Source organism: Quercus lobata, chromosome 2, assembly GCF_001633185.2.
Source record: "Quercus lobata isolate SW786 chromosome 2, ValleyOak3.0 Primary Assembly, whole genome shotgun sequence".
NCBI lineage: Eukaryota > Viridiplantae > Streptophyta > Magnoliopsida > Fagales > Fagaceae > Quercus > Quercus lobata.
In genome coordinates this window covers 69253759-69279347 of record NC_044905.1, presented here as the reverse complement: position 1 = coordinate 69279347, position 25589 = coordinate 69253759, and the positions used below count along the sequence as shown (strand labels likewise).

General features: G+C 35.9%; 2 protein-coding genes and 1 long non-coding RNA gene across 6 annotated transcripts; 2 read left to right on the top strand and 1 right to left on the bottom strand.

The window, feature by feature from the left end:
* Positions 1 to 2: 2 nt before the first annotated feature.
* LOC115976343 lies at positions 3 to 529 on the top strand. The gene is made up of 2 exons (XR_004088301.1): positions 3 to 86; positions 156 to 529. It is a non-coding gene; the product is annotated as an uncharacterized LOC115976343 (long non-coding RNA).
* A 2260-nt stretch (positions 530 to 2789) lies between these two features.
* Positions 2790 to 9601, top strand: LOC115978324. Of its 3 annotated transcripts, none has more exons than XM_031100343.1 (15): positions 2790 to 2979; positions 3676 to 3770; positions 3853 to 3966; positions 4184 to 4288; positions 4459 to 4530; positions 5273 to 5385; positions 5758 to 5892; positions 6329 to 6400; positions 6792 to 6879; positions 6975 to 7046; positions 7137 to 7237; positions 7572 to 7689; positions 8281 to 8340; positions 8476 to 8586; positions 9400 to 9601. In XM_031100343.1, exons 1-15 carry the CDS (start codon positions 2883 to 2885, stop codon positions 9508 to 9510), a joined length of 1464 nt encoding a protein of 487 aa, XP_030956203.1. In that variant the 5' UTR covers positions 2790 to 2882; the 3' UTR covers positions 9511 to 9601. The 3 variants fall into 3 exon arrangements, with proteins under 3 accessions (XP_030956203.1, XP_030956204.1, XP_030956205.1); XM_031100344.1 differs by having other exon boundaries at positions 9428 to 9502; XM_031100345.1 differs by lacking the exon at positions 9400 to 9601 and having other exon boundaries at positions 8473 to 8564.
* A 483-nt stretch (positions 9602 to 10084) lies between these two features.
* On the bottom strand, positions 10085 to 14467 carry LOC115976342 (LRR receptor-like serine/threonine-protein kinase RPK2). Of its 2 annotated transcripts, none has more exons than XM_031097566.1 (3): positions 10869 to 14467; positions 10451 to 10562; positions 10085 to 10332 (listed from the first exon to the last, which is right to left on the bottom strand). In XM_031097566.1, the coding sequence occupies exon 1, from the start codon at positions 14129 to 14131 to the stop codon at positions 10949 to 10951; it is 3183 nt and encodes a 1060-aa protein (XP_030953426.1). In that variant the 5' UTR covers positions 14132 to 14467; the 3' UTR covers positions 10085 to 10332; positions 10451 to 10562; positions 10869 to 10948. The 2 variants fall into 2 exon arrangements, with proteins under 2 accessions (XP_030953426.1, XP_030953425.1); XM_031097565.1 differs by having other exon boundaries at positions 10451 to 10518.
* Positions 14468 to 25589: the final 11122 nt, after the last annotated feature.

The following is a 25589-nucleotide window of genomic DNA, read 5'->3' as shown; positions in this document are numbered from 1 at the left end:
TTATGACATCATTGGCACCACCACTGAGGAGGTTGTCCTTATGGCAAGACAGGGTAATGCTATTCCTTGATGCTATCTTGGAAATGGTGAGCTTCTGTTGCTTATATCTGTAAAACTTTGCTTCAAACTAGTAATGCTCTAAGACTTAATTGTAGGTGATTATAGAGCTTCAGAACGGCCCATGAATGGTTCTCTCTGATGGTGACAACACATAAAGAGTGCTCGGTTCTCTCTGGTGGTGACGACATAGAAAGAGTTCTCGGATATAGGCGGCTTTACACAATCATGCCTTTCAATTGATCTTCTATTTCAACCGTTTGTTAATATATATAACTTCATTCACAAACTCCCCCCCCCCCCCCCCCCCCTCCTTTTAAATTTGTGTGCCTGTTACCTTGCCAGTGTCTGAGAATGTAATGTGCTTGGAATGTTAATAGAGGAACAATGTTGATTTTTGTCATTGAATCTTATCTATATGTAAACATATATTCTGCTTTATTTTTTTTAAAGAGAAAAGTCACCATTTTCATATCCAGGGATTCCAGTTAACAACTTCCAGATAAGCAAAGCTCAATGAGTGTCTTCTATGTATAGAAGTGAAACAAGTGGCAATTGCCTTGGGGCTTAAATACAAGTGCGAGAGTAATTATTCAATATGTTGAAGTGTAATTATGTGGTTCTCTTTCCTCTCATATACTAATAGTAGTCATGCTAATTAATGTCATGGTGTGGGATTCACCATTCATGTGACATGAGATAATACTACATAATTAATAATTTTTTAGGAGAGTGCAACTGCAAAAGTAAATGTGACAATAAATAAAATTTTGAATTATTTTTATAATTTTGTGTTTAAAAATTGACATGATAAATTTATTATAGGAAATTTGTAAAAGAGAATTTGTTAATAGGGTTATGCTAATGAGTGCCCTTAGGGCACTCGTTAATAATCAATTTTAGGAAAGTTTTGATACTACTTTTATGGGAAACTAGCCGCGGACCTGCGCGTTGCGCATGATAATTATTTTTATAGTGGTTTTATTAATTTTTTTTTTTATACAATTTAAACTAATTCAATAAAGAGTAATGCATTTTGTAATTATATTTTTATTTATTTTAAGAATAATCATAAATGTAATATAGGAACAATCATAAATCATAAATTTAATAATTTTTGTTGTACTAAAATGAAAAAAATACAATTTTTCTCAGAAATTCAAAAGGCAAGCTAACAAAAATATTTATTTATTTTTATAAAAGTTATAACATTTTGTGAATCATTTAAAAAAATATAAAATTTGGAAATTATTCTTTTAGTTTTAAGCAAACTTTCTCAAACTTATTTTTTCTTCCTACAATCCAAAACATTGAAAAAAGTAACTAAAAAAATTAATAAAACTTAACTATGATTAATTGGACCAATTAGGAAAACAATTTGTTGTTTATAATCTACTAAGGTTATTTTCTTTGCAGAAATTGTAATTTCATCCACCCAAAACATATTATCAAATAAACAATTATTAGCAAAACCTAAGAATTAAATTTCTATATATGCATTGTTATAAAATAATGATAATAATAATTAAAGTAAAATTGCGAAAGATAAAATTTGTCTCTCAGCCAATAATTTTTGTTTAGCCAACCTTTGCTTTTCTCTAAATAAATGGCATTATAAAGTACTTCTAATACAATTATTAAGATTACTTTGTTCACCACAAAGGATTAAAAAATAAACAAAAATGATTAAAGTCTCATAGTTTAACATCTAAATTGAATACTATAAAAATCATGCTATCAAATTACAATAACTACCAAATTAAATTATCCAAATCATGCTATGTAGTAGAATAATATTATATTTTTATATATTATATTTAATCCTTTATAATGTAATAGGATAACATTTAACAATCAAAGAGAGAGAGAGAAAAAAAAAACCACAACAATTAAAAAAAAAAAACTGAATCGCAATAACCTAAAAGATTAAAGAATATATAAAATTATCAACCTAAAGTGAAGATGCAAGAAAAATAAAAAATAAAAATCCACCCAAAAATTGAGAGAGAGAGAGAGAGAGAGAGAGAGAGAGAGAGAGAGAGAACCTTCTTTTAGTAAGGGAAAACTATGCATAGAATGAAAGAGACAATGACAAATTTATAGGAAGAGGGTGTGAATAAGAAGAGACAAAAATATAAGAAGATGAAGGGAAATATGAAGAATGATATTAATGTAGAAGGTAGTGGGGAGATGAGAAGGTGAGGGAATGAGAAAGGTTGGAGAAGTAGTGGGGAGATGAAAAGGTAAGGGATGGAGAAAGGTTGGAGAAGTGTAAATATGAAATAAAAAAATATTAAAAATAATTATAAGAAAATGGAAAGAAAAAAGATAATGACGTGGATGCTGATGTGGCTCAACATGAGCGCAACAGCATTAAACGCTACGTTTCAGCTTTTAGTAATAGTTTTCAAAATATTAATTTTTTTTTTTTTCATTTCCCATAAAAACTTTCTTTAAATGGATTATTAACCAGTATCTATAGATACTCGTTAGCATTTACCAATATGCGGAAGCTTTTTTAGTTTTAGAGCAAAAGACACCTTTGAAAGTTAGTACCAGCAACAAACTAAAACCGTTCGGAGTGAGTTGAGAGTGTCCGAACCCGTAGGAAGACACGTGGCAGTCCAGTTTGTTCATTACTATGTAACAATTAGCAACTACCGAGAAGAATTTCCCGCCGAAAAGAGTGGCTGTCTCTCTCAGACAATGCCTACTTGGCTTCTTCTTCTTCTTCTTCCTTTTCTCAAGGCGGTTGAAGAGAGAGAGCTTTTGCCAATTAAGGTTGTGGGTTATGCATGTTGTTTATGGTGTAATAAAACAAGAAGATGGGAAAAAAGAAAAAGGATATCATACAGTTGGAGAGGGAATCAGTGATTCCAATCCAGAAGCCAAAGATTATAAGCTCCTTGGCCAACCTCTTAGGTATTTACTACAAATCTTTAACACTACATTCATAACTATATACTTACCATTCGAGTTCCTACATACATTTATATACATATATTCGCATGCATGGGATTGTTCTTCACCATCTTTAAATGGGTGTTGTGATCTTTTTTGTGGGTGGCTGGAATTAATTGCTTCTTTTTCTTTTTCTTTTCCGAATCATCTGATAAATGGGTATTGTCTGTTTTACCATGTTAGAAAATTTGAGAATAGTTATTGTACACAATCAACTTTATATAATCTGGCTAGATAGGTTTATTAGTTAAGGTAGTACAAGGTAAAAGCAATACAAGTGCAAGGTACAACAGACTATTGGGCTCAACCGACCTAGACATATTAACATGTTTTTATTTTATTTTTTATGCCTGAACTCCCTTTTTAGTTTCCAAGGATGAATATTTTTTTGGTTTTCTTAGCTGCAAAATTGATTCTTAAATGTTTTTAAAACGTGGGATATAAGATTGTTTTGACAATATAGAACTTAGGTAGATGCTATTTACTTAAACTTGATTATGCCTTTGTATAGGAAACCACTAAATGATTCCAAGAGCAACAAGGTTCAATTATATCTTCTCTTCTGCCATGCCAAGTTGCAATTTTTTTTTTTTCCAATATTAATTTATGATATCCTATTTATTGTATAACTGAAATTGAGTTCTATATGTTGTGCAGAACAAACTTCTGACCGAGCCGATTTTTTAAAACTCTGCCAGAGAATTGAATACACAATTCGAGCTTGGTATCTTCTACAGTTTGAGGATATGATGGTATTGTCATTTTTTCAAGGCCTCATTGATCAAAATTTTTATCTATTTTCAGAACTCTTAAATCAGATTAGTTATGTTGCAGCAATTATACACCTTATTTGACCCAATCCATGGGGCCCAGAAATTGGAGCAACAGAACCTAACTCCTGAAGAAGTTGATGAATTTGAAATCAAATTCCTGATGCACTTATTTCAGGTAATGTGGCTGCTGCAACTTTTTGTGAAATTCTTAAGGTGTCTTCTTATTTGCTCTTTGTTTGAAACTATTGTTTATAATTTGAAAAAGATTAGGTCGTCTATGTACCAGTAATGAACCAAATCAGGCATCATAAAAAATTACAATAATCTATTGTTTGGAGTTTCAGAGTCCACTTGGCTTTCATCTAAACTTTCCAACATTTCCCTTCTATTAGGTGATGGATAAGAGCAATTTCAGGATAACAACAGATGATGAGATTGAGGTTGCTCTTTCTGCACAATATCGCCTAAATCTGCCTATCGTAGTCGATGAATCTATGGTGCGAAACTACTTTAACATGTCTATTGAGCCGCCCATTACATTATAGACACAGTTCAACATTTCGAAACATCATGCACAGTATAGTCAAGCATCTGTAAATACGTTTATTTGGGAACTGTCACGTTTCTTTGCATTTCTGATTTCATTTTCTATTATGGCTGAATATAGCTTGATAAAAGGCTTTTGACAACGTATTTTACGAAGCATCCTCATGACAACCTTCCATACTTTGCTGATAAGGTATTGCTTTCAATCCAGTTTAAGATATTGCAACTTGATTTATGTGCCTTTTGGTTGACTATTTTTGTGGGAATTGATCTTAGTAACCACCCCACCACCCCCCCCCCCCCCAAAAAAAAAAAATCTGTATGGAAATTAATAATTCATTGGATTTTATTTTGTTTGAGAGGTGGTGGGAGAGTTTATGTTGGCTTAAGTTGGGGAGCCAATATAACTCAGAAAACCTGATTATCGCAAAATCACGTAAATATTGCAAAATAATCTTAGTTTGATGAACTAATAAACCAACCATAGACTCCTCCAGATCATCATTAAATTTTTTGTATGATATCAAACTACATTAAAAGCTGTGATGTGTCAAATACTCAAATGTCATCTTTACAAGATAAAAGCTTATTGCCAGACGAAAGTCATGCAATCAAGTTTGGCATGTTGGTGACTAGAATCTTATTAATGTGTACACGAGGTCTCTCCTCTTTTTTTCAAGAAAACTTTTACTTAAATATATAATAAAAAAGGACTATATAGTTCTTTGTTGAATGCAAGTTTTTTTTATGAGTAATTGCAAATGCACTATGGTTGGCCCCCAGATAATTGGAGGCACAATAGTTGTAATGAATGTAGTAATGGAATACCATTCTCCTTTTTTACCTTATATACTTGTTTGAAGTCAGGGGTACTCTCTCTCTCTCTCTCTCTCTCTCTCTCATAGAACTGATGCGATCCATCTTTTTCCTTCTAGTACATTATCTTCAGACGTGGCATTGGGATTGATCATACAACTGGTTACTTTTTCAAATCCAAAGTAAATACGATTATTGTGCGTGCGTGGAGATGTTTTCTGAAAGTGACTGGGTACGTACTTATATTGATGTATCTGAAAGTGACTGCTTCTATTGGATTGCAAAACAATAACCTAAATGTTCTACAATATTGCTTATTTCATATGTTTAGCTATACTGGAATGTTATTATTAATATTCAATTGTTTGTGTTATTGAGCTATTACATCGACCTAGGGAAATTAGTGATCAATATTTGTTCTTGAAATCTGAACTTACCTGATTTGAGAGTTGTATTTAGTATGTGAATCTGCTTTCACTATAAGTCTGAGCTTTCTTTTTTTTGCATTTAGGATGTGAACTGTTTTCAATATAAATCTGAGCTCTCATCCTTCTGTACTTATTTTGTGAATTTCTATAATTATTCTGTTTCATTTTTGTGGCAGGTTGAAAAGAGTTTTGTTCAGAAAGTCAAGGCCACAGTTTAAAAATGATAAAAAAGAATCTATTGAAATTAGCACTGAAGCAGAGCAAGATGACTTATATGTTGAACGGATCCGTGTTGAAAATATGAAACTCAGGTTCAAATGGCAACTTGATAATTCAGATTTAGTTATTTATGGTCTGATTTTGGCTGAAGTGTTAAAAGATTGGGGTAGGTCTTAGGTTTAAAACTTACCAACCAGGAAAGAAAAAAGTGATAAAGAAATGCCAACATGGAAAATTTCCAATTGACAGAATTGGCTTACTTATAAATAGTTTACACTTGTGTTCAAATTATATGTGGTTATACATCAATTTTGCTGAGATTTTTTTTTCAAAGACTAAACTGCAATTTTTTCATGGAAGATTGCAGAAATTTAAATCCTTCCATTGGTGCTTATATACATATATAGTCTAGCCTGGCAATGATTTCAGCAATCTGGTTTATCAACCTGAAAATGGACATATGTGTTGTTGGAGTTACTTAACTACGATTTCTTATAATTTATGATGTCTTTCTTCTGTCTGTCCCAGTATTTTTTCAAAGCTGCTGAGCAAGATTACAATTCAAGAACCCACATTTGATAGAATTATTGTTGTCTACAGGTATTGGCTTTTTTTTATGTAATTTTTCTTGAGTTAGTGGTTTTAGATGGCTGTATGGAAGCATATATTTATCTCACTCAAATCAAGTTGATTTTCCTTATTGAACAAAAGAGCAATAAACTCGTGGTTGTCAAAAAAATTATCAAAAGCATATTTATGGTTGTCTCTTATTTTGAGAATTTTGTATTTTCACTTTGTTCCAAATGAAGGCACTTTGAGAAGGATTTGTTGCGTAACAGAGATACTTTTATAGATGATTCAGTCATGAGGCCTGGAATTCATTCTTATTTCCTTCAAACTTACGGGCTCTTTGTCTATGATATGCAATTCTAATTTTTAAAATATCATGAAAAATAAATCACTATTTTCTAATGGAAACGTAAATCTGTAGGCGGGCAAATACCAAAAAGGAAAATAAACGGGGTATATATGTGAAGCATTTCAAGAACATTCCAATGGCTGATTTGGAAATTGTACTTGTGAGTTTTTAGTTTTATTCTCTTCTCTTGCTCTCTCTCTGTCCCCCTGCCCTTCTCTCTCTCTAACCTGGCGTGGGAAGTTTATCCTTTAACAGCCAGAAAAGAGAAATCCAAGTTTAACTCCGATGGACTGGGTCAAGTTCCTTGTTTCTGCTGTAATAGGACTGGTCAGTTATTGCATATCCATGAAATTTAATGTACTTCATGGTTGTTATTTTTTGGTTCTTCTTCCTAACATGCATAATCTTTTTTATCAGGTTACTGTTATTAGTTCACTTAGCATGCCCAAAGCAGATATCCGGGTCATATTTGCTATCCTCTCAGCAGTGATTGGTTACTGTGTCAAAACATATTTCTCGTAAAGTATCTTCCTCTTCCTATGTATTTAAATGTGTGCATGTCAGTGATTGTGTTTCTGGATCTGGATGCTATGGATATATGGCATAGATTATGGGTGTTGATCACATCTGACATCGAATGGGACTGCTCAGAAAATACACTCAGCTGGACCTTTTCCATATGTTAGATGTGTACAACTAGATCAGAGTAACTTGCTGAGGAGGATTTCTCCTTGGTTGGACATTACTCTAAATCATGTTTGGGACAGGGATTCTGCTATATATTTCCTAGTTTTTCTGTTATATGCCTTGCTATAATTGATACATACCTCTAATTTTTAATATTACATGCAGGTTTCAGCAAAACTTAGTTACATATCAGAGCCTAATCACACAGTCTGTGTATGACAAACAACTAGACAGTGGAAGGGGAACTCTTCTTCACTTGTGCGATGAGGTGATTCAACAGGAAGTAAGTAGTATGCTAGAATTTTTTTGCCATTCAATATTCAAAAAATATATCTTATAATTTGTATATAATATCACAAAATTAAGGAAACCAATTTTTCCAAAAACACAAGTTATTATGAAACAGTCCTGGCAATGTATATCAAGCTAACACCAAGGCCAAGCACATGCATATGGAAGAAAAGAAATGGGGAATTAAGATAAAAATGGCAAAGCCAAGACTTGAGAGTCAATTGCTCTACACCGTGTTAGTAAACCTATTGTTCACAGCAAATTTTGATTACAGACCTATTTTATTTTATTTTTGTTCAATTTACAGGGAATTTTAGGCAACAGGGTTATAATTTCCTTATGTTAAGGGTCAAAATATATAATCATTACTAATTTGTGAGAACAATCATATTCTGCACTTGGTAAACATGCTCCACATATTTGATCTTTTAGCTGTGTTTCAAATTTAAGTTATAGTGATAAATAAATTCCAAAAGCATTTTTCGTGATATTTTTTCTCAAATCCACCAAGTCTATTACTTGTTTCTCAAACTTGATGAAAAGCAACCTCCAAATGCTTACACTAGCTCATTTGTATGTCCAGGTCAAAGAGGTAATCCTTTCATTCTTTATGCTGATGAAGTGGGGAAAAGCTACAAGACAGGTAAGCATAGCTTTGATGCTGATTTCTTTTCTTCTTCTCTCTTTTTTATTTTTTTTTTTCAATTCATGATTCCTAGAGGAAATGTAGGTTCTTTAAGGCATTGCTGATTTGTAACTTTGTGGAAATCTTAAGTAGGATCTTGATGTGTGGTGTGAAGAACTTATTAAGAAAGAATTTAATGAAAGCTGTAATTTTGATGTGGATGATGCTGTTCAAAAGTTAGAGAAATTAGGTATTGTTGCTCAGGTGAGATTTTCTTTCCTTTCTTATTTTTCTTTCACTTTTTTATTTTTTATTTTATTTTTATCAAATTGACAATTTCAGTGCAATGTTACCATCAGTATGTTGAGTCTGTCTTCTACATGCAATAAATATTCACTGATTTAATAAATTTCTTGAAGATCTCATTTATTTGGACCTTTGATTTTCATTTAAAGTGATTTTATAAGCAATGGAAATAAGGAGGGTCTAATCAATTTTTCTTTTGCTCATATCAGTGAGAAGTTATTATCATATAGAGTAGGCAGATTTATTCTGGCATTCATGTAAATGATCCCATTTACACGAATAGTTGATTGTTATTGCCTGTGTGAAAATTGTACTTTTCTCAATGGAAGTGTATACTTTATAGTCTATTCCTCCTTTCATTGTGTGCCTATATGAGGGTTAAACTAATTTTACTTAAGTGGCCGTCACACAATTTTGGTCCTGCCAAAACAAGATTGTAGGAAGGAACGTCTAGCGGCAGTTCTAACATATTTACATTAAGGCCTTTTCACAACAGTTTTAACATATCTATATAAAAGGCCTTTTCTCAACAACCAACTTGGGCACTAACGCTTAACAGCCCAGGACTTTCAACATCATACTAGACAATGAACCCTTAAACTATTTCTTATTATTAAATTAAAATCTACACAAGCAATAATGGTGTCCCTACCAGAGGATTTAATTCTCTCCACTCTATTCTTTGTAATGCATATTTCCCTCTCTGCTTGTTCGTTGTGTTTGTGTTGTGGGCTTAGTGCCTCTTCTAACTTGGAGAGTAATTGATCTTAGGATTCTAAGGGAAGCTATGTATGTGTAGATTTGAAGCATGCTAATGAGATCATCGGCACCACCACGGAGGAGGTTATGCTTACTGCTAAACAGGGTGACAGCACTCTTTGATGCTGTCTGGAAGGCTTCTTTCTTTTTCCTCTTCTGCTTTAGCATAGAGTCTAATGGTCTAGAGGTGATATTCTGCTTTCAAACAGCCCAATACTGATAAAGAATGTATAAAGTTTTTGGTACTCTTTTTGCTTGGTGAGATTGAATCTAAGACCTTGCCTAACCCATCCAACCTACCACCAACTACCAAGCCAGTGCCCCAGGGACTGGAAGTTCAATTTTCATGAGTCTATATGTACAAAATTTCATTGTTCATTTGAAATGTAACATATTTTGTAGCACATCAGTCTAAAGTTTCCAGAATTTTGATTCTATTAGCAATGCTAAAATCTATTTGTTTGAAAAGATGATATTTGGCTGAGTTTCATTCTTCATTTATTAAAGAATTGTAACACCTTAATGGCTTCAGATTGGATAATATTGCTGGCCGCAGATCTCTTTATAATGGTTGATACATTATAGATTTGATTAGACAACCAAGAAAAGAGAAACAAAACTATCACTTGTTGTGCATATGATGTGGATAATCTACTTAAGTAAACCAAAGCCATGCACATTGATCTTAACTCAGCCATTTTAAAGCTGACTTGGGGTAAGAAATTGCATAGAGTGATATTTTATTAGGGAAAGTAATTACAAAGAGATTTTCTATATACAATGAGTATTTAAATGTTGACAGTTCAAAATTGTTGAATCCTGTGAATAGGTCCATTGCAATGAAATAAATAGGCCCACTGCAATGGTTATAATGAGTCCCAACGACTGATTTGTACACCACAAATTTCAGGTGAAGATTTCATAAGCTCTACAAGCTGCAATAACCTGCCATTGATTTCGCAGAAAAGGGGTAAAAAGTTTTAAGAACGAGGCTTGAGAAAATTATCATAGTACAAACTAAGATTAAAGACTAAAAAGAAAGTTCATGGAAACCATTTACAACCTTAATGGTGGGCAAGATGGATTATGAAGACATGAGTCCTGGCAGCCACAATTCCACTGGAATCTTACCTATAAACAATCCCAGAAAATTCACAAAGTCACATCTCATTGCCCTGTCAATATATCCCAACTTTAACATAAGAAGTGAACATTGTGCAAGCACACACACCAACAGATTGTATATAATGAAACATGAGCAAGATTACATGTGCATTTATTATACTGATTTGAAGTGAGAAAATAAGCGGAATACTTAAGGTATTCGATGTCATTATTCACGTGAAATTTGTTAATAAAGATTTTCAAGTTTATCTTCATGTATATAATGTGTATGTATGCATGCATGTGTGGCGCGTGCACAAATATTGCATTATGACATAAGCATTTTCTAAAATGAGCTTCTAGATGAGGTTGATCACCTCAATGAAAGGAATATCCTGTAGACGTGAGCAACTTCACCTTCCCATCACAATCCAGTGCTAGTTAATGTGTGTCGTTTTTAATTTTTCAACTGTCTCAATTTATCAAGAACCTGCTTCATTGATGGCCGAACAGAAAGTGCCTCTGCTGTGCAAGTTGATGCAATCCTCAACAGTCCTAACAGGTTCTCCTTAGGCCCTGTTTCCCATAATTCAGGAGAGAAAAGCTCAGAAGAACGACTTTCATTGGTCAACAACTTGGCCCATGCCACAATATTGAACCCATTCCCATACTCAGAAAATGATGGGTCAAGTGACTTTTTCCCTGAGATCAGTTCCAACAGAACAACACCAAAGCTATAAACATCTGATTTGTCAGAAACCCTGCATGTGGTTGCATATTCTGGTGCTACATACCCAAAGGTGCCAGCAACATCTGTAGTGGCATGGGTCTCAGATACTTCAAGAAGCCTAGCCAACCCAAAGTCCGACAGATAGGCATTAAGCTCCTCATCAAGCAGGATGTTGCTAGGTTTTATGTCCCGATGAACAATCCGAGGAACACAGGAGTAGTGAAGGAAAGCAAGAGCCTGTGCTATGTGAATTGCGATCTTGTAGACAACTGGCCACTGTACATTATTGGCCGACCTGTTGTGAATGAAGGTTTCAAGGTTTCCACCAGAAAGATAATTGTAAATTAGGAACATTTCAGCCTCGCCCCCATAATATCCAATAAGAGTTACAAGGTGCTTGTGTCGAATTCTTCCTAATGTTCTTATCTCTGCATCAAATTGTTGAATGCCTTGAAACCTACCTATAGAGAGCCTTTTCACAGCTACAAGGAAACCTGGGACCAATTCTGCCTTGTAAGTTGACCCAAAGCCACCTGCACCTATAAGATTCTGCATGCTGAAATTCCCAGTAGCTCTAACCACATTATCATAATTCAGTTCAATTGGAGAATCTGCAAAGGTCACTACTACTTTCCTTCTCAAGCTAGCGAGTCTACCAAGCTTTCTCCTCCCAAAAATAATGACAAGAACTATTACTAGGAGTACACATAGTACAAGAGAAGCAGAGGTTACAGCAGCAATTATGGCAGACTTCAGTTTTCTTTGTTTGGGCGAATTTTGAACTTCAGGTGAAACCGGAAGCCCAGCAGGTGAGGCAGAGTATAAATCTGGGCAAGAATGCAGATATCTATTCCCTCGGAAGGAATCACAATCACTCAGGAGCTGAAGATGTGGGATATGACCAGAAAGGTTGTTGAAAGAAACATCCAGTTTGGTAAGATTAGTTAGAGTTGAGAAAGACGAAGGTATGTCCCCATAAAGCCCATTGTGATCGAGCAGCACGATTTCAAGACTTGAGGCATTTGTCAAACTTGCAGGGATAGTTCCTGTTAGAGCATTTCGAGATAAGTCCAAAACCATAAGAGAAGTCAAATTACCTAATTGAAAAGGGATTCCTCCTGTTAACTTGTTTCCTCCTAGAAGCATCCATCTCAGATTTTTCAGATTCCCCAATTGATAAGGAAGAGGTCCAAACAGTTTATTTCCACTTAAGTCAATACGTTGAAGCATCATAGAGCCACCAATACCAGGGCTAATTGATCCACCGATCTGATTCTGTGCTGCTTCAAACTCTTTCAGCTGTAGACAGTCAAGAAGTAGTGCTTGATGAAGTTCACCAGATAGTTGGTTTGCACTCAAGTTAACCAAAAAGCTATCCAGATCATTACAGTTTGAAACTATCTGGCCAGGAAGTTTCCCATTGAACTTGTTATCATTCAGTAACAATCTGTATGTGAACTTTAAATTGGTTGCCAACAACCCTTCGCCTAGAGAGAACAAAGGTAGTGAACCAGTGAGGCTATTCCAACTAAAATCATGAATGATTTCTTTATTCTCTCCCAACCCCAGTCCATAAAAGGTATTCTTCTGAGAACCCCAAACAGGAATGTTAAAGTAGGCATTTTGAATATCTTCCTTATCTAGGTTATTAGGATATTGCCCATAAGAGATCATCATGGAAGCATCACAACTGCCATTCTCAAACCTTGGAAGAAAACCAGATATGTTGTTCCGGCTGACATTGAAGTACACCATACATGGAACCCGCATTTGAGTAGGGAGGTATCCCAGCAAACTGTTTGAACTCAAATCCAAGAAACTGAGATTCTTACACAACCCCAGACTTTCAGGTACCACACCAGTGATATAATTCTGCCCCAAATTGAGGACTCTCAGCGAGCACAAATCACTCCAATTACCAGGTAACCGGCCACCAAGATTCGCTCTAGGCGCCCACAAAACCTGTAAGCTGGGAAGCAACAAGACCTCAGAAGGAACACCCCCAAGAAAGGCATTGAATTCAACTCCATAACTATCCACCAAGCTATACTCATTGTAACCAGACCCAGAGTCAACCTTAGTCAACACAAGAACAGACAACTTCCTGCAATTGCCAAGCTCTTGTGGGATCTTATCAGTTAGGCTATTTCTAGAAACATCCAGAACCCGGAGCTCAGAAATCTGGCCAATCGTGGCCGGGATCCGGCCTTCAAATATGTTCCCATCAAGCAAAAGGGTCCTCAAATTCCAACAATTTCCAATCTCAGGTGGAATAGAATCAGTCAGAAAGTTGTGAGAAAGCCTCAAATGATTCAACAACTTACATTTACTCAAACTATCTACACTAATTTTAATCCTACCAGAGAGCTGATTATGGGACAAATCAACATCTCGTAAATTTCTCAAACCAATCAGTCTATTGGGTATGGGACCCGAAACCGAATTATGGGACAAATTTACCAAGCTAAGATAGTAAAGACGGGTTATCTGGGTCGGAATATTTCCTGAAAAGTTGTTACCTTGAAGCTCAAGAACCTCCAAAAACCGAAGCTTTCCGATGCTGCTACCTGGGATTTCACCAAAGAACATGTTGTGGGGAATGGACAAAGTTCTGAGCTGGGTGAGGTTTGCAATGGAAGCTGAGATTGTTCCAGAGAGAGCAGAGTCTTTGGCCAAAGTGTTTGTGAGGTTTAAGGAGATGACTCTGTCCCTGTGGCAAGTGATGCCATACCAGTGGCAGTGGTTGGTGGATGGGGTCCATGTGGAGAGGAGGTTAGAAGGGTCAAGAGTGATAGAGTTTTTGAAGCTCAGGAGGGACAATGCGTCACTGGGAAAGAGGATTGAAGAAGTGATGAGAGGTGGGTTGGTGAAGGAAGAGAAAAAAAAGATTAGAAGCCATGGAAGAGGCATTGTAATTAGTTGTCAAGAAAGAAAGAAAGAAAGTAGTGTTGCAGCAAATGTCAGCAAGTACTTCTTTGTTGTGAGTGAGAGAGCAAAGTGAGAAGCTGTAAAGCTTTGTATGAAAGAAAGAAAGAGATTATAGTAAGATTTGTTTCTTGTTTGTTTGGTGTTGCTGTGTTTGCTAGTGTGTTGAGTAAAGTTTTGCAAGAGCAGAAAGAGTTTTGTGTCCAGAGAGAAAGAAAGAGAGAAAGAAGTTAAAGTTGGGATAAGCACTTTTTAGCAGAGGCTAATGTGCAACAAGACAAAGAATAGCCGGCGAAAGGACCGGGAAGTTGTACAGAACGGTGTTTGTCTCACATGCATGACCCCCTTTTTTTTTCTTTTTTGCCTTTTAATATTTCAAATTCATACTTAAAATAATACCACTAGAAACTAGAAAGTATAAAAGTTGGGTTGCATTCACATTGGTTTATGTTACATTTTCTCTCGAACCTATTTTAATAATTTAATTAATTATTTTTCAAAACACTTCTAAATTTTATTTTTGAATATTCATTTTTTTTTATAACATTCAATATTTTTTCCCTTTAGTTTTCCTCTGCCTCATTTGCAAACAAATAGAACCTCAGTCTAAATCCATGCCCAAATCAAGCCCACATATCAACTCACAACACAAATTAAACCCACGGATAAATTAAGGGAAATAATACTTTACCACTCTAAACTATACTTCATATTTTACTTTGCACCCTAAACTTTTCGAATACACAATATATCTTAAAATATGACTATTATTACACTTTGCACCCTTGATGTTAAGTTTACTATGTAACTTGGATGAAAATTCAAAATTTAATATGCAAAGTGTAATTAAGATTATAGTTTAGAGAAGTAAAATATAATTTTTCATTTGTTTTTAAGAGATGACAATTAGGTATTTTCATGTGGTACCATATTTTTCTATCCAAGTTAACAGTAAATTTGATGTTAGCGTGCAAAGTGTAACAAGAATCATAATTTAGGATGCAAAACATATATTTGAAAAGTTTAGAGTGCAAAGTATAAGGAAGTATAGTTTAGGTTAGTAAGGTGTAATTTCCGCAAAACACCATGTTGCTGATAAAGAAACTCACAAATGCTACCTAAAGGATGAATGACTTAAATATTGCCTTAAAACTAGAGCCACTACCTCCATCGTCGTTGAAATCATCATATCAACTGTCGATTGTCGGTGAGGTTTTGATCTTCCATTGTCCTTCAAATTTCAAGATGAGAGAGAGAGAGAGAGAGAGAGAGAGAGAGAGAGAGAGAATAAATAAATAAATAAAATATTCATGTAGAGAAGCTACAATGTTCTCTATTTTTTTAGAAGTATTGTAGCAAAATTTTATTTTGCTTAATGGGTGCATAAGCCAATGTGAGTTTTTTTTTAGGGTTTATTATACGTGTATTTGGGCTCATCTAACCTAGTGTGAATGTTCTCAAGTAGTTTATTACATTCATGGACTGGTAATTGAAGGGATTTACCATAAACCCCCCTCTCCCCCAAACAATGATAATATTAATTTAGGCATGTGTAAGCTGATAGGTGCATAGACCTATGTGAATTATTTATAGGGTTTATTATAGGTTTATTTGGGCTCGTCTAACTTAGTGTGAATGCTTTCAAGTGGTTTATTACATTCATGAACCGATGATTGAAGGGATTTACCACGAAACCCCCTTCCCCAAAAAAGTTATAATATTAATTTAGGGATTCCCTACTCACTCTTTTACTATTTTTTTGTAAACTATTATGAGCTTGCTCATTTAGTTACATTTTTTTTTCTCTAGGTTGCTCATTTAGTTACATGTCTAGGGGTTTCATGTAGTTTTAATGTCCTGGTTGTCACCACAAGAAATGTCCTGGAGTTCAAGCAAAAGGCAGTGCAACTTGCTGATTGTCATAAAGGATTGGGTGGATTTCTTGCTTCTTGCTTAGAAGGCTCACGTGACCCACTGTGTGCATAAACAAAATAATAAGGGTAAATTTCACAAACCTACCCTGAGGTTTGTGATAATACCAGTTAGGTCCAGAACATTTTAAAACCCACCAATTTGGTCCTAAAAAGACAACTTTGCCCCTAAACATACAAACTCTCTATTCTCTCTCGTCTCTCTCACTCTCAAACCTCTCTTTGACCGAAAATACCCAACCCAAATCTATGAATCCAAAAGAACAATACCAAAATCCCACTGAAAGTCCCCTGAAAATGCTACAAAAAAGCACATAAAAATCACTCTTTCAAAACCCATTAATCTGCTTGTAAATCCCATTAAAATCTCCAGAAAAACTTAACAAAAATCCTTATAACTTTGAATTTAGCTCTAAAAGGCCTTTTTCCCGGTTGACCTTCCTGGAATCTGGCACAACCACAACCACAATCACGGCGGTGGCACTGCAATCTCAGACGTCCACCAAGACGTCATCAAGACCCACATCCTCACCAGGCTCGACGGCGCCACCCTCGCCTCTGCTTCCTGCGCCTCCTCTCACTTGCACGCTCTCTCCATCGAAGAACAGCTCTGGCAGGAAATCTGCTCCTCCATGTGGCCTTCCATCGACGACCCACGTGTCTGCCACGTCATCTCCTCGTTCCCTGGTGGTTACCATTCTTTTTTCTCTGACTCATTCCTACTCCTCCACCATCGCTCTCCGCCGAATCATCATCATCATAACCGTTCGTTTCTGGCCGAGATAATCTCCGCCGTTGATTTTCACTACAAGGAGAGTCTCATTTTCTCGAAGGTCCAAGAGAATGAGACCAAGTCCGATTGGTTTCACCGGTTAGAGAGAGAGTTCTAAGAAAGAGAACTCAGAGAAGAGAGTTGACAGAGAGGGAGACTAACGAGACAGGAAAGAGAAAGAAGAGATAATAAAAATTAGGGACAAAATGGTCTTTTAGGATGAAATTGGTAGGTTTTAAATTGTGTTGGACCTAATTGGATATTATGACAAACCTCAGGGTAGGTTTGTGGAATTTACCCAAATAATAATGGAAGCCTCTATTTCCCAAGATGCATATATAAACAAACATATCAAAAAAGTTCCTTCACTTTTCGATAAAAAGGCGACCATTCCAATCCCTTTGTAACCTGTCTTCAAAAACAAATGACTATATATACTTTCTATCTGATTGATTTTTCGGGTCCCTTATTGTATATAAAATGCTTGCATGCATTATGCATGAATATCTTATACTCCCCCAGAAGCATGCATTACAACTTACACCATTGCATACATGATGATACAAATCTAATAATCAATGTGTGTGTCATCTGGATATGGATTTGCATGATAGGCATTCATTTTTCTAGGTCCAAAAAAGAAAAGAAAAAGAAAAAAAAGAAAATGGGAGAGGTTTTGTTTGGATTTGTGTGAAATGTAGCTTACAATAATCGAAATGAGTGGAACCCAAACCCAAGGCCAAGGGAAGCTGAACATTTCCTTGGGGACACAAGAGACCATGAGCCAAGAATCGAGCTGAATGTTTGTCAGCTGCCAGTTTCTTAGTATTAATTCAAAAAAGGAAAAAAAAAGGAAAAAAAAAAAGAAAAAAGAAAAAGAAATCTGATTTAAAAAATAATGAAAAAAAAAAGTTGGGAAAAGAAATAAGAATCTTTCACCTACTAATATAGGCCCCCCCAAGATTGGCCTTTTCTTCAGTGCATCCCCTCCTGACCAAAATAAATTGAACCATTGAGGTATTGACCACTTGACCTGTAACTTTCTTTTTGGAATTTTCACGCCAATCCAATTTTACAAGGACTTTAAAACTCGGTGAGTGAAAGGGACCCTGATATGAAGTATATTGATTATTGTCTAGTGACTGTGACTTTAGAAAACATAATTTGGCAGTTGGCATAGACTTTTAACTAACTGAAGAGAGAAATTAAGGAACTACACTTTACTGTGATACGTGTGATTAATAAAAAATATTCATTACACTATTTGGAAGAAAGAATTTAAGAGATTGGATGAGATGCTTAAAAAATGTACTAGATATGGATTTGCATTAGGCCGTGACACTAACTTCAAGGACCTTTGAGTCAAAGGAAATGTCATAAACAAAAATAATGAAAAACAGGTTGTCATGGAAAACGACAACAATAATAAACGAACAATAAAGGGAGACAGGGCTTTGATCCGATGGACTCATGGATCCATCGGAAATCCCCCCTTTAAATTAAGGATTTTGTCAAGAACTCAGTTTTTTTTTTTTTTTTTTTTTTTTTTTTAATTAATAAATTATTTTAAAAAAATTTTATATCATTTTTATTAAAAATATAAGAAACCATCAAAATAATAATTTTTTTTTTCATATACAATATTTTAAAAATATTTTCTAAACTAATACTTTTAATACATTCATTAACTTTTTTTTTTTTTCACTAGAGGATAAGTAACAAGAGGGGGATCACTTATTTTTTACCCACAATATCTAAGATGGTAGATGATGGTTAGTGCGACATCAATTTCACATAGGACCATATATTACTTTTATTGTATCTTAATCATAAGACTTTTAAACTTATATTTTAGAACCAAGAGGTGCATAGTATATTGAAGGCTTGAAGCTAGAGTTCGTTGTTTAAGACTCAAAATGAGATTTGGGAAAATCATTGGTTTGGTGGTTTTTAATTTTAACAATGCTACGTACATTACAAAATTTACAACTTTTTTCGTAATATTTGAAGTGACAAATTATGATTAGTGTAACATCATTTTCAAATGAAATCACCATTAACATTACTTTTATTATACATTAATTATAATATGCCACATTTGGTTGTGAAAAAAATTGTGTATCTAGACTTATTATCAAACTTTTGATAAGATTGACTTAGCATAATGTCATAAATAATTTAATAATTTACTTTTCCATATTTTGTTATTATTGTTCTTTTATTTTATTTTTAGATGTTTTATGATGATGCCGAAAAATTAACAGTAAGTCATGCGGCCTCACGTGCTAGAAATAATGCTTGCACAATAAAAAGAGAAGACCTAACAGAGAGCACTGATGTAGTGCCGGCTAAATACCCTCCGAAGGTCAAGTTAGAACTTCTCACAACTCTAGAATGCCAGAGCTAGGGTGAATTATGCGTACCTTGGTTAGTGAGGGTATTGAGACTTTTATAGTAGTAGAGAGTTGACATTTTTTCTTTAGTTTAGAAGTCTTTTCCTTATAGGAGTCCTTATAAGCGTATTCTACGGAACCCTTTCCTTGTAGGAGTCTTTCTAAACATGGGGCACAAGATATTTCCTTGTATACACATGCGTGGAAGCCAAGTTTAGGTTATGTCAGAACCGTTAATCTCGTGCATACCCTTCAGCTTAATGTTGTCAGCTTTTTCATCTTTGCCCAGGTTGACATAGTTAGCTTGGAGCCGTAGACTCCATACTATTGCCATATGTCAGTGGATACAAGGCTGACGGGTTTGTCTAGAATGTCGCTCTTTGCCTCTATATCAGTGAGTATATTTATAATTTTATCCTTATCATTTTAAAATATGATCACCTTAAAAAGATTAGTAGATAAAATATTGATAATTTTTTCAAACATATCTTAGGACTAAATAGATAATAAATAGTTATCTAAAAAAAGAAAAATGATAATCAATAGCATTGATTGAGCAACTCATTTTGCACCCAACTGACTACCTCAAGCAACTCATCTTGCACTAAACCGACTGCCTCAAGCAACTTTTTAATGTTTGAGACGGTGTGGTTTGGTTGTTTGAAATACATACTTATTGTTGACTAATGCGGTTGTCAATTAGAGGGTGCGAAAACTGCTAAAACAAAACCAACCAATCTTTATTACTTATGTGACAAGTATATTCAAGCAACTTCTAATGCTTGAGACCAGGGGCGGAGCTATAGCAAGGCTTGGGGGGCCATGGCACACCCACACCCCCCCCCCCCCCCCCCCCCCCCCCCCCCCCCCCCACACACACACACACACACAAAAAAAATTAAAAAACTATATTATATTATGTGTAAGTATTAAGAAGTTGAAATATTTAGCTACAAAATAGAAGTTGGTCCCCCTAAAATTTTAAAAAACTATTTTATATTATGTGTAAGTATTAAGATTTAGCTACAAAAATAGAAGTTGGTCCCCCCAAATGTTTGAGTTAGTCCAATGATACTCTTAAAAACCAATAGAATTTGTCAATTGGTCTAGTAGTTATAGAGACAAGATAGTTTTTGTTTTCTCTAATTCATTTTTTTTACATGTTTAATATCAAACTAGACAACTTTTGTATACTCGTTGGTGTTTAAAAGATGATAAATTCCCCTAAAAAATTATCTTGCAAATATACATATGTGAAAGTTGTTAATTTTATATACAATATATTTATAAATTATGACCTACTCTAGTGTCAAAATATTAATGTCTATATTTGTATATGTGCATTTACGCATGTGTGTGATGGTTTATTTTGACTCAAAACTAATATATTAGTACCAAAATTTGGCCCCCCAAACAAAAAATCCTAAGTCCGCCCCTGCTTGAGACGGTGTGGTTTGGTGGCTGAAATGCCTACGGATTGTTGACCAATGCGGTTATCAATCCGAGGGTCTGCAAAAACCACTAACACAAAACCAACAAATCTTTATTAATTATATGACAAGTATAGTAAAATGATGTTGTTTTTAAATGATGTTGTTTTTATATATAAAAAATTGAAATAATATAAATATTAAAAAATGATATCATTTTGAATCACAACTTGGACTTTTTCTAACTCTCTCTCTCTCTCTCTCTCTCTCAACGAAATCCTTGAATCTCTGTTGATCTTCCAAGTCTTCACATTTCCAATGCTTCTAAATCCTTCAAGAACCACTCCCACCACTATCAGTTTCTCACTCTCCATAGGCGGTGGACTTGATGTTTGACAACAACAACTAGGCTAGCTATCTATTTTCTATTTTTTAAATTTTGTAATGTTTTAGTCAATTTTGGTGGCTTTTTTTTTTTTTTCGAAAATTTTAATTTTTGGGTGAGATTTATTTAGATTCCCTCATATTTGTGAACTTAATTAAAAAAAATGGATTTTTTTTCTTCTTTTCAATTATGTGCAAAGTTTGTAATAAATTACTAATTATCTAAAAAGTTTAAACTATTTAAAAATAATGAATTTAATTATCTAATTTACACCCTCCCTTCTCATATGGGCCGCCTGACCTGCCCTTCTTAAGTGGAGCACAATTGTCCCAAAAACTTAAACCGTTAAGAAATAAAGAATTTAATCTAATAGTTTATTTGGTTTTATGAAAGGAACAATGAAATCATTTCATGGTTTTTTTCTCCTCAAAATTCTCACTTATAGAAATGGTAGGTAATTATTTACTCTCTTTTCTTACTCTTTTGAAGCATCCTAATATGAAATATCTATGTGATTGGATTTCCTGGGATCTTTTGTTGGTCATTATGAATTTATGATTGATCACGTTTGCTTGATCCAATTCTAAAGTCGTTGGAAATTGTCAGACGGACAACAGCTCGTTGGCATGTATTGTTGGTATTTTATAGTGAAAATCTGACACGTAGTGAGAAAGAAATGTGCTCTCACATGCCTTTGGCAGTTTGGCCCATTTCCTTTGTATAAAATCCGAACTTTTATTTTCTTCCCAAAAAAAAATCCAAACCTTTATTTTATTTTAATGAGTCATTTCAAAAACCCCAAATTTTAACGTTTGAACCTTTTTATGATATTTAAGTGGAAGGAAAAAGGAATGGAACCCATTAATCAAATTTTTTATTTATCCTTCTAATACTATGTTAGGAGTTTATAAAAAAAAAAAAAAAGGATAAAGTTAAATATTCATTTCTTTTTTTAAAAAATGTTTGAAATTATCAATGAAATAAACTTAACTAACTTAGGAGTCGAAAGGAAATGAATAATTTTATAACATCATTAGGATTGTGTGTAGGTCGGATTAGGTGGGATGAGAGAAATTTTTTTAACCAATTTGCCATTGGCAGGTTAGAAAAATTAAACCATTGTAGACCCACTAACCTCCAAAAACAACTATTTAGTTGAAAATCTGGGAAATTTCAACTCAACAGATTGTACAAGTTAGCTTTAGTTATGTGTTGTATATTAAACTTTAAAAAGTATTTTATCATTTTGATAAATTTAAGAAATTATATTTCCTCTAACTTCTGTTGAGGGCCATTTGTGAGAAAGAAAGCCCAATAACAAGGGCAACAAAGAATTGACGAAGTAGACAGCAAAATCATTAGGCCCAAGCGGCAAGAATAATGGATCACAGGCCCAAGAAATAAACAAATGGGTCTTGAAGAGGCAAGTGGGCTCAAAGAAGCCCGGAAAGAAAGAAAGAGCATCCCATAGGCAGTGTATGAGGTAGAAAAGCGAGAAAAGGCCACCGCAGGCCTAAGGTAATGCAAACTAAGAAAGTAAGGGATTTATGGCAGACCCATAAACCCTAAGGATGAGAATAAGGTTATTGGGCCAGGAAAGCCCAATGAAGTTAGTAAAAAGCCCATGGGAGTGTAGGATTAGCAAAAGGGTCGAGAAAACCCAAAGAAAGCAAACGGGCCAAGGATGCCCAAAGGAAAGCCCAAAGGGACATAGGAGCCCATAAGTAAAAGCAAAACAGTGGCCATGCCAAGCTACTGAGAGAAGGAATAAATGGCTGGCCCAAGAGAGGCCCAGCAGGATTAAAGTTATTACAGCAGGAATAACCGTACAACATTGCAAGAAATAAATGAAACCAAGGAATGAGCCAAAGAAATGTAAGGCCCATCATCAGACAAAGCCCAGCTCTTGAATGGAGCGGGAAAATAAAGAACAGCCCACATAAGAAGTCAAAAAACACGGATGGCGAGCCTCCAGATCACGGCAGACGAATGAGCAGCAGGCAAGTTTTGGACACATATGGAATGGAGGCACGTGCAAGGCCCAAGTACCACCAGCCTGTACCCAGCCAATACAGAGCATGGTGAGGTCGAGGGGTCAAAGGATCAAAGGGCATGGTTTGGTGGTGGGGAGAGGGGAAAAATCTATTTTTATGGTTCTGGCTCAGGCTCTTTCGGGGAGGTGTCTTGTTGGGATGGCTTACTACCCAAAGGAGGCAAGCTGAGTTGGAACCATTAGGTGCATGTCATGATGGATAGGGAGAGAGAAATAATCCAGATTGTGGCAGGAAAGGGTGCCACGGCAGACTAGCAAACAAAATACTCTTCCTTGTCTGGTGATGGGAGGGCGACACACAGACGGCACAGTGATGGTTGGCCAGTACACCCAGACCAGACAAAGGGAGTTAAGAGTTAAAACAGTAAAATCGGGTCACGGTAGGCACTATAAAAGGAGGGTCTTGACGTGAACAGGAAAGAAGGAACGAAACTTAGAGAAGGAAATAGAAAACTTAAAAGAAATAGAAAAGGAAAACATAGGAAAAAAAGAAAGAAAGAAATAGTGAGAGTTAGAAAGGTGGACATGCACCGATAGATCAATCCCTTCTTTCCCTCATGAAATCCGGCCCTCTGTAAGAAAAAACTCGAAAGTACCTATGCAGAAAATCACTCAGGCCCGTTTCCCTCAGGGCTGTTAACCTCTACGGCAGGATTCTTTCCTGAGAGATTGACTGCTTTGAGGAGGGACGTTCTCCCCTTTGTGTCTGCTCCTGCAGATTGAATTTCCAGTCGAATTCCTCCAGTATTCCGATTAACCCATGATTATAAACATTTGATGTTTCTCTGTTATTCTTTTTCCTTCTCTTCCGTAAAAGGAAAACAAATAGTGTTGTTATTTTAATTGATGTTAAGGGCTATTCGGTCAATTCCCCATTAAAAGTGGCTAGATATTTTCTGTTTATTATATTATTATTATGTCTGCCTACCACAATTTGTCTGAAACAGTTTTGCCTGCCGTGAGCACGTCCCTGGCAGATTTGGCCTAGTTTGCGCACAAGCCGGACCAACTTAAGCTGAAGCTGGGCCGGTCTCGACTTTCTTATCCAGAAAACTTGGGCTTAGTGCAGCAGGAGGCAGCCCAATACCACTAGCACAGCCCACCCCCTTACAATTGGCGACTCCACTGGGGAGTTGGGAAGCAGATAGGGGCAAAAGAAAAAAGAAAACAGAACTCCTCGCAAACAATGCCACCAAAGTCTAGGACGACACGGAATATGAGTGTCGTACCCTCGCAAGCAGAATCCAAGCCAACAACGCCTCACCAACAGTAACTTAACCAAACAGTAGGTGCCAACAGAATAGGGGATGATCCTCAGTCTTAGACAAGAGTCCCCGCAGACAATGTCAACACTTTCATTGAAGTATTGCAATCACTGCAGCACTCGCAGCAACAAATGATGGAAGAGATCCGTCAACTGAAAGCAGACAAAACAAAGGAAAAAGATAGCCAGCATGATCCAGATCATGCGGCAGATAGAGAGGAGACACTGGCAGGAGGTGTCCCACGGAACGCTGAACAACGCTTCATTACTATGGCTGAAATAGCGGCTCTCCTGGAGCAAGAGAGAGCCAGAACACCAAAGGAGAGGTTCTACGCACGAAGACCTCCTTACCCTCTAAAGGTACTTAGCAAACCATACCCCGAGAGGTATGAGCCAAGGGCCTTTGCACAGTACGATGGCAGGAAATGAAGTGCAGTAGAGCATGTGAGTAAATTTATTGATACCCTTGGCCCTTACGCAGCAGACGAAGACTTATGTCTGCGGGAATTTTCAAAGTCACTATGTGACCGGGCATACACCTGGTACATTGGCTTAAAACCAGGATCGATCCCAACTTGGGATGACATGGTGGATGTATTTTACACTAAGTACTTCCACGAAGAGGAAACAGTAACACTCGCAACCCTATAAGCGACCAAGCAAAGGAATGGTGAAAATTTGATGGAATACATTAAGCAGTTCAGGGACATAGCACTTGACTGCTACGACTACTGTGAAGAAAGGACCTTGGTAGAAATGTGCATGACCAACACGATTCGGGAATTCAGAGCTGTCTTGGAAAATCTAGAGATTTCCCAGTTCGCAAAACTATTGCAGAAAGCTAGAAGGACGGCTCAATTTGTAAAACCCAGTTCAGACAAAAGGAACGCCCCGTAAGCTATGGTAGTGTCCACTAGAGAGCGGAGAAGGAAAACAGAGGGGAGGGAGTATGATATGCCCCCGTCCCTACTATGTACTCCAAAGGAGTTGGATATGTTGGTTGAAAAATGGATAACGGATGGGATCTTTAAACCCAACCAGATTTCCAGAGAGCCCATGGAGGAAGAAAGGAGAGATCCTCGCTTCTGCTGCCTGCACAACTCTGTACAACATCCCACCGCAGAATGCTGGGCGCTTCGTAGGCTGGTGCATCGCAGGATTAAAGAAGGCACATTGGAGCTAACCCAGCAGGAAGTCCAAAGAAACCCGCTCCCA